The sequence below is a fragment of the Chelonoidis abingdonii genome, chromosome 3 (genome assembly GCF_003597395.2).
Source record: "Chelonoidis abingdonii isolate Lonesome George chromosome 3, CheloAbing_2.0, whole genome shotgun sequence".
Taxonomy (NCBI): domain Eukaryota; kingdom Metazoa; phylum Chordata; order Testudines; family Testudinidae; genus Chelonoidis; species Chelonoidis abingdonii.
The window spans coordinates 15,176,442-15,190,413 of NC_133771.1; the positions used below are offsets into that span (position 1 = coordinate 15,176,442).

General features: G+C 40.5%; 1 protein-coding gene and 2 long non-coding RNA genes across 5 annotated transcripts in view; 1 reads left to right on the plus strand and 2 right to left on the minus strand.

Annotated features, from left to right (window-relative positions):
- Nucleotides 1-898: 898 nt before the first annotated feature.
- LOC116837558 (uncharacterized) lies at nt 899-2,851 on the minus strand. Its single transcript, XR_004376727.2, has 2 exons — nt 2,763-2,851; nt 899-1,280 (listed from the first exon to the last, which is right to left on the minus strand). It is a non-coding gene; the product is annotated as an uncharacterized LOC116837558 (long non-coding RNA).
- The window catches only part of RUNX2 (RUNX family transcription factor 2), a 110,648-nt gene continuing 99,245 nt past the window's right edge, over nt 2,570-13,972 (plus strand). For both annotated transcript variants that reach the window (XM_032802082.2, XM_032802083.2), the window contains exons 1-2: nt 2,570-2,883; nt 10,658-10,814. In XM_032802082.2, the coding sequence (XP_032657973.1) occupies nt 2,584-2,883; nt 10,658-10,814 (457 nt within the window). In that variant the 5' untranslated portion in view covers nt 2,570-2,583. The remainder of the gene's footprint in view (nt 2,884-10,657; nt 10,815-13,972) is intronic.
- The window catches only part of LOC116837556 (uncharacterized), a 35,971-nt gene continuing 27,935 nt past the window's right edge, over nt 5,937-13,972 (minus strand). For both annotated transcript variants that reach the window (XR_004376725.2, XR_004376724.2), the window contains 4 exons: nt 13,440-13,662; nt 13,177-13,265; nt 10,680-10,786; nt 5,937-6,601 (listed from right to left, as the gene is read on the minus strand). This is a non-coding gene — a long non-coding RNA (uncharacterized LOC116837556). The remainder of the gene's footprint in view (nt 6,602-10,679; nt 10,787-13,176; nt 13,266-13,439; nt 13,663-13,972) is intronic.

Here is a 13,972-nt window from a genome sequence, read left to right on the forward strand (position 1 = left end):
GACATATTAACCATGTAAAAAAAGAGGTAGAACGAAAATAATACACAAATACATGTCATCCGCTGCATTTCCTTCAAGGACGTGTGCTACTGCAGACAAGAGCACAGAGTTGCCAACTACAGTTAGCGGTATACAGAGCGAGAGCTCTCCCATGTGACCGAAAAAAAGATCCTTTTGAACATTTTAATTGCAAGCGAGTAAATAACTAAAGACCAAAGCTCCGGAAGTTTCACCTTTTTTAATGTTTGTCAGATAACAGGCGACGCTGGTTGTAGTGGGGAATAACTCAATCCTGTGTTAATCGTCAGAGAGGATCATGTTATGTATTGCGCTGTGTGTAGCATTGCAGGTTGGTTTCGAAAATTGCCACAGACCCTATTGTGAAAAGAAGCCGGCGGCAGAACCTGCAGCTGGAATAAAGCGCAGAGAGGAGAGTGTTGGATACGTTGGGGTCTGGGTTCCTAGGACCTCAGTCGAGGCACGTGTGTTTTCGGATCATTTATCTGGGGACATGCAGGTTTTTTCATGGGGAAAAGGGTGAAGCGCCGGGGGAAGGCCAAAGACTTGTTGTATGGTGCTGAAAATGCTCCCAGAATTGTGTGCGAAAAAGCTGCATAAAAGCACCATAAGCGGAGCCCCCCTCCCATCACCCCAAACCACACTGGCACTTCGCGCAGCTACCCCCCTCCCCGCGAGCTTACTTTGTACAAGAAGGTGGAAGTGGCACGTCGAAGTTAAGTTAGAGGGAGAGTTTTGATAGGTTATTATCTGCTGTGGGAGGCGTTGACACTTTTTTACTATTGGGTATGTAAATTGTTTTTAATAAGATCTGCCTTTTTTTTTTTAAGGGCGAAAACAAACCAGACTCTCTTTACCTTAATAATCTGAAGGGCAGATTTTCTAGCTTTCATTTATTCAAGGAAACGTTTTAGGCTTTAGGCTGACAGGGTCTTAGCAAAAAATAAACACCAAAAACCTTTGGCACCAAATTATTAAGTATTATTAGTTGGCAAACAAAATAGTCCAGGCTTTTTTCAAAACAAACAAAAAAATGTGATTCATGGAAAAACCCGGAAAGACGTACAGATCGGAGACAGTCCTGTCATTCCCCCTAGTCCTGTCCCTGGGTAGGGAAGATCGTCTGAAAGCAAAGCTCCTTCTTCTGTGGGGGATGCACATTGTTGTACTTATTTTGAAGGCTGCAGAAGTATGAGGACAGAGTTGAGACACCACGTGCTGCTGACTGTCATGAGCATAACGATCGCCGTAGCCAGAGAGTCCTGTATATATGAACCACAAAAACCTAATCATTAGAAATCCCGGCCTCCAAAAAACCACATTTAGGACCAAAAAAAAAGGAGGCATTTTTTTTTTTCGGCTCCTTCATCCTTCTCCGACCTCAACTTTTGGGACCCAAAAGAAGTTTTTTAAAACCAGTTTTTCAGAAAAAAATAATAATTTTGTTGTTGTTGTTATTAATCAAGGGAAGAAAAATAAAGATTTTTTTGCGTCTATTCGACTGAGCAGGGACTAGGACATAGCCGCGACTTAATTAAAAGGAACCGGAGTGCACCAAAGCTCCCTTTTCCAACAAGTTACTTGAGCCTATTTTAGAAAACAGCCTGACAATTGTTTCTGTCTATTCTCCCCTCTTATTTGTCTGGGAGTCAGAAGTCTGAACTTTTAAAAAAAGCCCTGCTCCTAGTTACACAGCCTCCTAATGTTTCTCTTTTAATTATTAGTATTTTGACTACGGTTTGTTGTTTTTTTTTCTGGCTAAAAACCCAAGAACTTTCTTGTTTGTGCTGAAGTAGCTTTGGGGGAAGGGAAACAGCTTTGCAGAGACACTTTTCAAAACTTTTTACCCCCCAACCCAGCCCCCTCTCCCTCCTGAAGCAAAAACTAATAATCGGAAAAGCTGAGAAGTCACTTGGCATCTAAACTTTCTCCGATCAAGATTTTTTTGTGGAGGGGGAAGACTTCCTTGGAGGAAAACGGGACATTCCCCTTAGCACCCCCTCTCAGTAGCTGAAACCCACCCTCCTCTTCTCGCTGCTGCTTCTGCAAACAGCAGCAACCCAGGAAGCTGAAATCAGCAGCTGCTTTACCTCTCCCAGGCAATCTTTAAAAATCCAAAAGGAGAAGAGGGAAGACAAAAGGAAAGACAGAAAAGAAGGAAACCCCGAGCACTTGAGGGAAGACGCGGTGGCTGGAAGGAGGGAAGGGAAAAGTCACAGCAAGAGGCTGAACAAGAAGGAAGGAAGCAGGAGAAGCTGTGTTTGCAGCACCCCGGACCATGCAGCTTCCAGCTGGGCTTTGCTAAGAGGGGGGCAGCCCTAGGATCCCACCGCCAGACACTGTGTCTCCCATTCCTCCAGGCTGCAGACTCGCCCCCAAATCAGCCACATCACCCCTCTTTTTTTAGCTGTGATTCCCCCCCTGCATTTAACCCGCTCCTGCGCTTTCCTCCCCTGTCCTCTCCCCTCCACTTCTCCATTCACCCCTTTTTTCACCCCCTCACTACACGCCTCCTCGAGTGACCCCCCCACCGCCCCCTCAGCTCGCTAACTTGTGGCTGTTGTGATGCGTATTCCCGTAGATCCCAGCACCAGCCGGAGGTTCAGCCCCCCCTCCAGCAGCCTGCAGCCCGGCAAGATGAGCGAAGTGAGCCCGGTAGTAGCAGCCCAGCAGCACCAGCAGCAGCAGCAAGAGGCGGCGGCGGCGGCGGCCGTGCCCAGACTGCGGCCCCACGATAACCGCACCATGGTGGAGATCATCGCCGACCACCCCGCCGAGCTGGTCCGAACCGACAGCCCGAACTTCCTGTGCTCTGTGCTGCCCTCGCACTGGCGCTGCAACAAGACCCTCCCGGTGGCATTCAAGGTAAGACCCCCCCGCCCGCCTGCCCCCCAGGCTCGGTGTGCCCTGCAGCCTCCTCCGCTAGCTGCCAGGGCCAGGCGAGCCTGCCGCTCCCCACTTCTGGGAACAGCTATGCACCCCCCGCAGCAAGGGCTGTGTGGCCTCTCTCGGCCCCTGTTAACACCCATGTACCCCCACAACTACCGTGCACCCCTTAGGAGTCCCTCACAACCAGCCAGGGCAATGGGCAGTGCATAGACCCCTGACTGAGCCGCAGGGCCATGTCCCTTCGAGCAGCCCCCCCCTTGCTAGCAGTACACCCCTAGCCACAAGGGAGAAGGAACCCTTCATTCTCATTTAACAACCACACACGCCCTCGCCACAAGGCAGTGCAGCAGCTAACTACCCACCCCCTATAACGACCGGGCACCCCCAGCCACCAGGCAGTACACAGGCTGACGCCTCCCATTAGCTAGCTCAACACTCTCAACCACCGCAGGCACCATCCAACTACCCTCCATTCACACCCCCATCTCCTAACCACCACCAATGCCTCCCCGTTATCGCCCCCCACAACAGTCATACACTCCTTAGCACCCACTGAACCCGCTTCACCACTGACATTTCAGACACCCCAGAACTACCAGAGCAAGGCAGCTAACGCCTCACTCCACCGCATACTGCCAACCAGAAGAACAATGCACCTTCTAACTCCGTGCACCCCCTAACCACATGAGCAGTGCAACCTCTGAGTAACAGGGGGACTGGATGCAGAATATTTTTCAAGTAGGTGAGGGGATTTACCCATCCCCAAAGCAATGTATAGGGTCATAAGAACGGGGAGAGGAGAAGGGGTGGCTTTGAGCTTCCTCCAAATGTTCCCTCTCCTCTGTTTCAGCACCAAAGGTCTGCCCCCTTCCTTTCACGGTTTCTAAAGGCATGTTAATTGATGTATTCACGGGTATGAAGCAGGGTTTGATGGTGTTGTGTGCGTGCCCTGCTGTTGATTTAGGAAGGACACCAGGAGAAGGACCACGTTCCTGATGGAACTTTTTCCCCCATTTTCACTTGGGTGTGTCTCTCAGGGTGTCAGGTTGAACTTACTTTTTGCGAAGCGTCAAGCTATTTGTATTTCATTGTGTGAGGAAGTAGGAGGAGGTGTTGCTGCCTCCCAGAGTTACACTGTTTTACAGCTGCTTCTGGAGAACAGATCCTCCTAAGCTAGGGGTAGAAAAATTATCCAGATTTTAAAACAAAGTGGCTAAGAGTGGGGAGAGAGGACAGAGCTCTTGCTCTCCCAATGGGAGATGATGCCCCTTCACTTCTCCTGCTGGAGAAGTTAGGAAGTGTCTGTCCAGAAGACGCTCATTTGGCAGAGACAGTGCATAAATTATCAGAAACTTCATACGCTATTTAGATAATAAATACCACCCAGATCTAAATCGGGAATGTTGCTTTTCATGTTCAGTCGACATCCGCACACTCTGCTAATGTTAAGAAAGGATTATTTTATGGTTGTTCGTGTGCTTGCTTTTAAGCAAGCCTTTACCCTCCCACCAAACTTTCCGCTGCAGATTTCTTTCAGTTCCTTCAGTGGTGAAATGAGTAGTAATTCGGCTGTCCCAAGGCACCTGTGCCTGTCCATCAGCACCTGATTCAGTCCAAAACCCAGCACCGGAATTAGCAGATCTAAACTTTGCAAATTTGGATTTTACTGCCAGTGTAAAATCGAAACCCCTCCAACCTCCTGCTATTGCAGCATCCCTGGCAAAATATAGTTACCATGCCTGAAAATCATTGAAAAGCAGAAGAGTTTGAAATCAGTATCTTCTAGAACAAAGTATAACTATCTAAGAGTGTTGTAGTTCCTGACCCACAGAGATGTAATCCTTACTAATGGGTATATATTTCTAAGTGAAAAATCAATAGCATCAGTAAAGGAAACCGACGTTAAAATAAGTGTATGTAAAACTGACATGGAGACTGAATGGCTTGCTTTAGTATCAGACAGAGAAACAGACTTCATTTGTCTGAAGCTCACATATATGACAGGGAAAGGTCCTGGAAGAACCCCCTCTACCTTAGAGTTAGATGATTAGTAGTCTTTGTGGTCCTCACTTGTTAGAGATAGCAGAGAACAGGCTAAACAGAGCCATTAAAAATCTTCTATTTCTGTAACTTTGCCAAGCATTAAAGGGCCATGACAAATATCAGGTGTAGATCACTTCTCCTGAGCAAGTCTTGTTCAGAGGGCACTGATGGTTGGGGGGAAGAAGGAGGAGATTTCAGGTAACTTTGATTGTAATTTTGATCATTTTTAGATTAGATTAGTTTTAAAGTTATAGTTCACAGAAGTAAATATTGCACATTGCAGTTATATCTGTCTCTGGCTTCTTTTGAAATGTCAGGCATCATCTTCTACTTTTTCTTATTTACTTATCTTTAAAGGATACTATTACATCTGCTGGATGAAAAAGTTTAGGAGAAAAATATGAACCTAATATGACACAAGATATGGTTACAAAAAAGCACATTTAAACCTGATAAAAGGACAGATGTCTTCAGAGCATTTCCCATTTCCCGTCTATATATATTTATGCACACGCTAGCTAAATTGGATGAAGTATTCAGTATTTGCAATATTCAAATACTACAGTAATAAAGGCCATACAGGTCCCTATTGACAGACCCGCATAGATTTATCCAGTTTATTGAGGTGTCAGGAATATTAAATTGACTATGAGCCAGTTCTTTCACCACTTACACCACCACTCAGCTATAAAGCATGTGCACATTTACATACATCTGTATTTTTACACAGAGAATATATGTGCATGCATTATGTAGATGTTCTGTATGTATTACCTTTATTTACTACAGAAAAACTGTACTGTAAATCCTAATTACATTTACTTAACAATGATCTCAAACACATATTTTATCAGTTTTCTTTTCACTGTATAAATTGAAATGATATGTAACTCTGCACAATTTCAAGCTGAAATAATCCAAATGCATATATAACAAAAAAAATCACTATAATGTAACACAGGAGCAGTTATCTTTAATTTAAAAAAAGGAAAAAAAAAGAAAATACTGATCTGGCGTGTACCGTAACTAGTTCACATACAGCATGCTTTTTAAAAATTGACAACTGAAGTTTTATTGGCAATAAATAATATGCTGATGATAATATTTTGAATGGTGTGTTAAGTATATCATAATTCTGTTATAGGATTCTCTAGTTAAAAAGTGCTTTGGACATACCACAGTTTTAATTTAAAAAAAACAGATGTAAATCAATTGTAGGAAAGGAAGTATGTTATAAACAGTGATAGTTTTGATTATAATTTTTTAAAATCATGTTGGCTAGTAGGACACTTGAATTGGAGTATTAATATTTACATGAGCTGTGAAGGGAGTTCTTGTTTAATATACTGAATAGTAAGACTATGTTAGTGCAAACTATTTTTATAGTGAAGAATGTTAACAATGCGCTTATTAACATAGCTTTGTAGCTGCTTAATAACGTTCAGGTGGCTAAGATATAAAGGAAAGTGGGACAATGGGACGGGGGCCAAATCATGTTCACGTTATTCACAAGTAGTTCATAGTAGTCAGTGGAGTAGCGATAACAGGATTTGTCCCTCAGTTGACAATTCTTTCAGGAGCATCTTACTGAGACGTGTAAAGACAGAGTTATTACACCAGACTTGTATGTTCTTTGTTGTCCTGCAAGAAGCTGATAGTTGCAAAAAACATTAGTTGACATAAGATAACAACAATCAAGAAAAAATCAATGTACAGTATTCAAGCTATATCCAGTAGCACCAGTAGTTAAGGGTCTGTCAGCTTTTTCACTCTAACCCCCAGTTTCCAGAGTTTATAACTCAGCTGTTTTAAATAGCTTCAAGCTGAACTTGGTGTATAAATTGTCAGTCCAGATGTATTTTTTTAAACAAAAAGTAGTGCAAATCAGTTATTCAGTTTTAAGTTATAGACCATTAAAATATTTTTAATAGCTTCAGATGCTCTTTTGGCAAACTCTAGGTAAGAAAAGACATTATTTATAATATAGGAGGTTTTACATTCTGGGAGCCCTTTATGCAAATAATGCCTTTTAGTATTTTTACAAGCAAAGGTATTGAAATGATAGAGATAGTAGTGTTTGAAAACAGCTAATATCATGTACACGAGCTCTTTCTGGAAACAATCTTTCTACTATGTAAAAAGCCTTACTACATAATATTATTGTGTAGTATTTTTGCTTCACATTTATGTCAGTCTTCAGTGTACATACCTTGGCCATTTCAGATCCCATGGGACTGAAACTGGGCAAACAGGTTGCCAGACCAGACATGAATTGTTATTCGAAAAAGTACATGCATTGATAAAGTCATTTTCAAATTCTAAGATTTGTGTTTTGTGGCTCCACGTGCCTTTTTGCTGAGACCTAGCTAAAAAAACTCCCAAATGCTTAATTTTTAGTCATCAGAATTTATAGGTATTTTAGTATGGATTGGTGCCTTTTGGAAAATAAATATTTTTAAATGGTTGAGATATTAATCTTTGAAAAAAAGCTAAATAGCCCACAGAGTAGCTACTCTTAGATATTTATGTTTACGATTAGTACTACTGGCTTTTTTTTTTTTTCCAATGCATTATAATCCTTGATTTTCTGTCTAAGATGTTTTAAATCATTTAGGTTGATATGTGGCATAAAAACTACCAACTCAAGTTCATTTCTGTACAGAAAAAGTCTTTCAATACATAAAGTTATTCTTAATTTAAAAAGTGGATAAATAATATATATTTTTCTAACTTTCTGACTTTTTTGTAAAGCTATGGGCCAGAACAGGGACGTTACATATGCGCATAACCTATTAATATTTCATTACAAAAAATGTAAAATGGCAGTGGTAAATGTATTATTTTTACTCAGTAGTAGAGAAATATTTTGTGCTGTTTGATTGAACTTTGTTTTATTAGACAAAGTTTCATGTTTGCACCCAATGCTCCGTGTGTCTGCTCTCAGTAAGAATAATATTCAGTGACATTACATAACAGTGTGTCAAAGGATGCTGTATATTAAGAATAATGTCGGTGCGTATTAGGTATGAGCAGCATGCTAGCACTATGACTCAAGAAGTGTCGTACACAAATTATACTGCTGTTTAAAATGACAAATTGAACTTAAATAGACAACATTAAAAAAAAACAAACCACTTACGGATCAGAGTGAAACCCACTGAAAACGAAGACGTTGAGGGTTCAAGATAGAAGGGCCTTCGAAGAGTATTTTATCTTACTCATGCTCACTTCATTATGTACAGATAGCAATCTATATTATTCATTATTACAAGGGTTCAAGACAGATTGTGATCAGTTTTACCCAATATTTGATCTGCTGCATAATATATAGACACAAGGAGGTGAGGTAAGGACAGAGTAATTTCACTCCCTCTTCTTGAGGCCTCTTGACAGACTTGCACTTCCTTTTCTGCTCTGAGTTTCTTTTGCTTTTCTGGATGTAATGTGTTGAAATTTTTTGTAACTCATATTGGACATGTATATGGATAACAAGAATATCCAGAGTTTTAATAGTAGAAACTCAAAACTTAATTTTTTTTTAGAAGTGATATAAAACCTCATGCTTCAGGGTTTAAACCAAACTCTTACTACTAGAGGGTAGGTGGGCAGATTATCCCACATCTGGCTATTGTGGGGTTTCTAGCACCTTGCTCTGAAGTATCTGGTTCTGGCAGCTGTCAGAGACAGGATATTGGGCTAGATCAGGGGTTCTCAAATTGTGGGTTGGGACCCCTCGGGGGTCACGAGACTATTATGTGGGGGGTCATGAGCTATCAGCCTCCATCCCAAATCCCACTTTGCCTCCAGCATTTATAATGGTGTTAAATACATTAAAAAGTGTTTTTAATTGATGGGGGGGAGGGGAAAGGTCACATTCAGGGGCTTGCTATGTGACAGGGGGCACCAGTACAAAAGTTTAAGAACCTCTGGGCTAGATGGACCATGGGCCTTTTTCAATATGTCAGTTCCTATGTTCTTGTAATCAGTGCCATTAAAATCACTTCACAGTAATTTTTGGGGTGAAATCCTGCTTCACCGAAGTTAGTGGCAACACTCCCTTTGTGTGTTAGGTAGTCTTTGGAAAATTATACAGGCATCAGTTTAATCCATCATATGCAGTGCATCAGCTTTGCTACACGGTTGCTCGGATTCAGATCATCAGAGCAATAATTTTTAGTAATGGTATCTATCAATTAATGAATATTTCAGATTTGGTATACATTTGACACTATTTTTGTTGCTGTTCCGCACACAGGGTTGTATTATGCCGTCCATATTTCTTCAGAGCTCTTAATTATTACTACTTAATTGATGTTATGATCTGACCTGAACTTAATAGTTTCAGACATGATCATATTGGGGAAAGACATTTAAAGTCGAATTGATTACAAAATATCACAGAGTGTATTTCAGAAAAAAAGAGTTGATCATCACCTGGTTTTGTAGTATGAATAATAAAAAAATAATATCTGACCATCAGATGGTACTAATTGTAAAGGGACAGGGTTCAGTAGAATCATAAGCTAGAATGTCTCAGGCTAAGTAGTTTTATAAAAAGTTTTAAAACTCTCACGTGCAAAATTTTTGACTATTTGTTACACATTTATATTTGGTATTAGTAATGTTATAGTAAATGGCATAGGGAAATTATTTGCTGTTGTGGAGAATCATTGCATCCTATCTGAAGTAATGTTGGAATAAACTTTCATAGTGAATCAGTGTTATGTTCTAATTTAAATATAAAAATACTATTTTATATCCCAAAGCATTTTCAAAACAGAATATAATAATCTGTTCTCACGTCTGGCTGCACTGAAATGCAGTATCTGTTTAATAGCCCATTCCAGCAGTACACAATCTGTAGGACAAGAAGTGAGAATATCATATATATTTGAAATACAAGGTCAAAGTATGTTGGTATAGTGTTGTCACCCAAGTTAGAATTAGAACAATACACCAGAGTTAACCACACCTTACTCTTAAGACAAGTACTACAAGATCTTTAACAGCTACAAGTGGATAGGCTCTTGGTTTTATGTTGTATCTGAAAGATGTCAGTTCCAGCATCACAAGGCCTCAAACAGAATGTTGGAGAACGCTTCCAAAGGAAATGTGCCATTTATTGAAGCCCCAGCACTACTCCCCACTGCAGCTAGATGTTATTTAGAGGTATCCCCTCCAGCTCTTTAGGCCTCACCCAGTTTCTCTGGTGAAATTTGACATGATCAGGTGCTCAGATACTACCGTGATGGGAGCCAGTCTAAGAGTTTAAATAGAACAGAATTGCAGAGTGAAATGGCTGCTGATAATAATATCCAACTTTCCATTTCAAACGCATTCTCATGTATGATTTATGGATATGAGCCATATTTCATGTTTTCCCACTGCACACAGGCTGCAAAGAACAAAGTTAGCGTAGAGGATTTATTAAACCATATACTCCCCATAAAGATACTGAACATTTCTGAAGAGGTAAAACAAAGAAGGACCCTCTATTAGACTATGAGAAAGCGAGACGTTATGTGATGTTTCTCTGTTTGATGTAACAATTTATTCCTTACTCAGCTGGCTCATGACTATTGACCACAGCTGACAGCAACAACCACCGCAGTGCTTAATACCGAAGGTGCAGACGTGTAAAGTGCAACAAAGACAAACATTTTCAAACCTAATTTCAAGAATTATTGCTGTCTCCCCATTGTCACAGGTGGTGGCTTTAGGAGAAGTACCTGATGGGACCGTGGTCACCGTCATGGCTGGAAATGATGAAAACTATTCTGCAGAGCTGAGGAATGCCTCTGCTGTGATGAAGAACCAAGTAGCCAGGTTTAATGACCTAAGATTTGTGGGCAGGAGTGGAAGAGGTATGCTGTTACATTTAATATTTTTATAATGAATAACAAATGCAGTCGAGAAGTCAAACTGATTCCACAATGAAATACTGATTAGTCTGTAAATAAATCCCCATCAGCCTTTCATTTACAAGGATAAATGCAGGTTTTGTTCGCAAACTTCAGCATTTGTCCAAACTGAGTTTGTTGCCTTTGCGCCTTGCCAGGTTTTTCTGACTCCTGACATTTTTTGCTTGTTTTTATGACATCTGAATTTTTTAAAAAAAATATTTACTGACCTGGTTCTATATTTTACTCATATTGGGAGGGGAGAATGAAGTGAAGAGTTTTGTGTTCTGAGTTACATGAAGTCACACAACAGATTTCAGGCCATCATAATGAGAGAAGAAAAATGCATGTACTCCTGTAGCAGTAAGGCTGCCTCTTAACTGGTAGCAGGAAGAGCTAACATTATGTTTTTTGCATCTCACATATGCTTTCGGTATGGCCCTACCAAATTCACAGTCCGTTTTGGTCAATTTCATGGTCTTAGGATTTAAAAAATCATAAATTCCATGTTTCCATCTATTTAAATCTGAAATGTCAGATGCTGTAATTGTAGAGGTCCTGACCCAAAAAGGAGTTGTGTGTATGGGGGGCTCACAAGGTTATTGTGTGTGGGGGGGTTGTGGTAGTGCTGCCTTGTACTTCTGTGCTGCTACTGGCGGCGGTGCTGCCTTCAGTGCTGGGCAGCTGGAGAGTGGCAGCTGCTGGCCGGGAATCCATTTCTGAAGGCAGAGCTGCTGTCAGCAGCAGCGCAGAAATAGGGATGGCATAGTATGGTATTGCCCCCCTTACTTCTGCACTCTGTCTGCAGCCTTTGGTCTCTGGCCACCCAGCGCTGAAGGCAGCACACAAGGAAGGGTAGCAAGTCTATGCCCCCCCCCATAGTCTTGTGACCCTCCTGCCACTCCCTTTTGGGTCAGGACCCTCAATTTGAGAAACACGAATTTCTGCCATGAAATCCGTATAGGGTAAAAGCACACAAAAGAGCAGATTTCACAGGGGGAGACCAGATTTCACAGTCTGTGACGCGTTTTTCGTGGCTGTGAATTTGGTAGGGCCCTAGTTATAGGCCATACACTTTATGGGCCTAATCCCATAGGGCCTTCCATTGACTTCAGAATGCTTTGCATCAGGCTCCACATGTGTTGCAACATGCAATCTTATGTTCCCTGTCGGTAGCTTGCTTAACTTTATAAAACTTGGTTGTAGGCTTTTGGTTTGAATGAAATTTAACCTCTAATACACATTGCTTACATCAGAATGGCAGAGATTATAACTTTCTAGTTTCCTAAAGATTTAGAGCCCTGAAGTTGTCTCTTTGCTGCTTAAGAGCTTCCTCTAATCTGAAATCTATACTCCAGTCATAAGAAGCTTTTATAACCAACGCAAGATTGAAAAGAATTTCCTTTTAAAATTCTTGCAGCTGCTTTAAAATTTGAGTTAATGACTCAAAGGATGCCTTGAAGGAAACTGACTTGTCAGTTTTTACTGAAGGAATCCTCAGAGGGGTTTGCTTATCAGGCCACTGATTCAGCCTAAATATTTTTGTATATTTAATTTAATATTTAGTTTTTAAAAAGTCATCCAGGGAAAAAAAGGTCACACACTCTGTTGCAAAATTAGCAAAAATGCTAATTTTATAATAATACACTATGTAGAGGAGTTGCAGTCCAGCTTTGACAGAGCGATCGTTTGTCAGAGAAAGTCAAATCTCTGTCAACTGCCTCTGTAGTTCAAATCAGATGGCACATTGTTACAATTATAAGTGTTTGATAAAAGTGATTCAATATGGACTGTTTCCAGTGAGTAGATTTTATTTTAGGAATGTGGCCAATAATGTGTACTTTTTAGCTTTTAAGTTTTTTAAAATTATGTATAATAAAGGACCGCTCTACTGCAAAGGTAATATGATATAAAAATGGAGTTCACTACCCTCTAGGATAAGGTGTTCTTCTTCTCTTCCATTTATCTTACTTCCTTTAAAAACAAGAAAAGTTACTGTCTGCTTTTGTCTTTCCATTGATGGATTAAATTTGAAGGTTCTCTGGCTCCACCACCAGTGCAGCCTTACAATAAAAGTACAGTAGTTATATCCCATAACAAGTGCTGAAAAAGAACTGACATATGATGTACTACCTGTGCGCTCTGAATCTCATTTGAAACCTATGAAATATGTTTTTTTATTAAAACATAGGAAATGAAGTAGAGTATCTAAAAAGGAGCTGGCACTATATACATATGCACACATATTTTAATTTTAATTTTATCTATATATATCTACACACACACACACACACTCTCTCTCTCTCTCTCTCTCTCTCTCTCTTACTTTTCAAATTTGGCCAAAGTAGTTTCATTTATCTTTTGTGTTCTTCAGTCTTTGGTTAAGAAGTTTTCTCTGATCAATCTGGGTAAAATCTATGGAAAAGTGATAGTGTACTTTACAAACTCTCAACATATTTATTTAAGAAACTTCAAAGAAAAACAAAGGGTGTGCACTGTTTTACTATATTGGCTTTCTGAGTTTTGGCTAGTTTCCCAAATAGCAATTTTTATATTTAAAAAAAAAGAAAGAAAAAAGACAGACTTAACTGCTTGCAGACTTTTCACGCATGGAAGATGAAGAAAGCTTCTTTTGATGAAGTGTAATTATGTCCAAACAGAGCTGACCCCCTCCCCCTATATTTCTTATGATCTTAACGGAAGAAAGTAGGGATTTTCCTTTGAAGCAGCCGGGACTTGGTGGAAGATCTGAAATGCCACATTCTGCTGCCAGAGGCAGGATGGAGAAATTGGTCCAGACTTGTCTTCCAGACTTAGACAGAACAGAGAGAGAGAGTTATCATTAATGATAGATTTTTATAACACCACTCAAAATAGCAGGAAAGCAAACAGTAGTAGCAAACAGACTTGCGAAAGCTACACATAGAGCAGAGAGGAATATTGGTGGCTGCATGAAGTTGGATAGGAAAAATAAAATAGTAAAGAGGTCATTTTTCAGAGGCAAGAAACTAATCCACACCTGTTTCTGACTTTAAGTTTACATCTTTCAAAATAGCTCCCCCTTTGATCTCTGTATCTCTAAATTTAATTGTCAAATGTGAATCATCAACCTATCTCTTTCC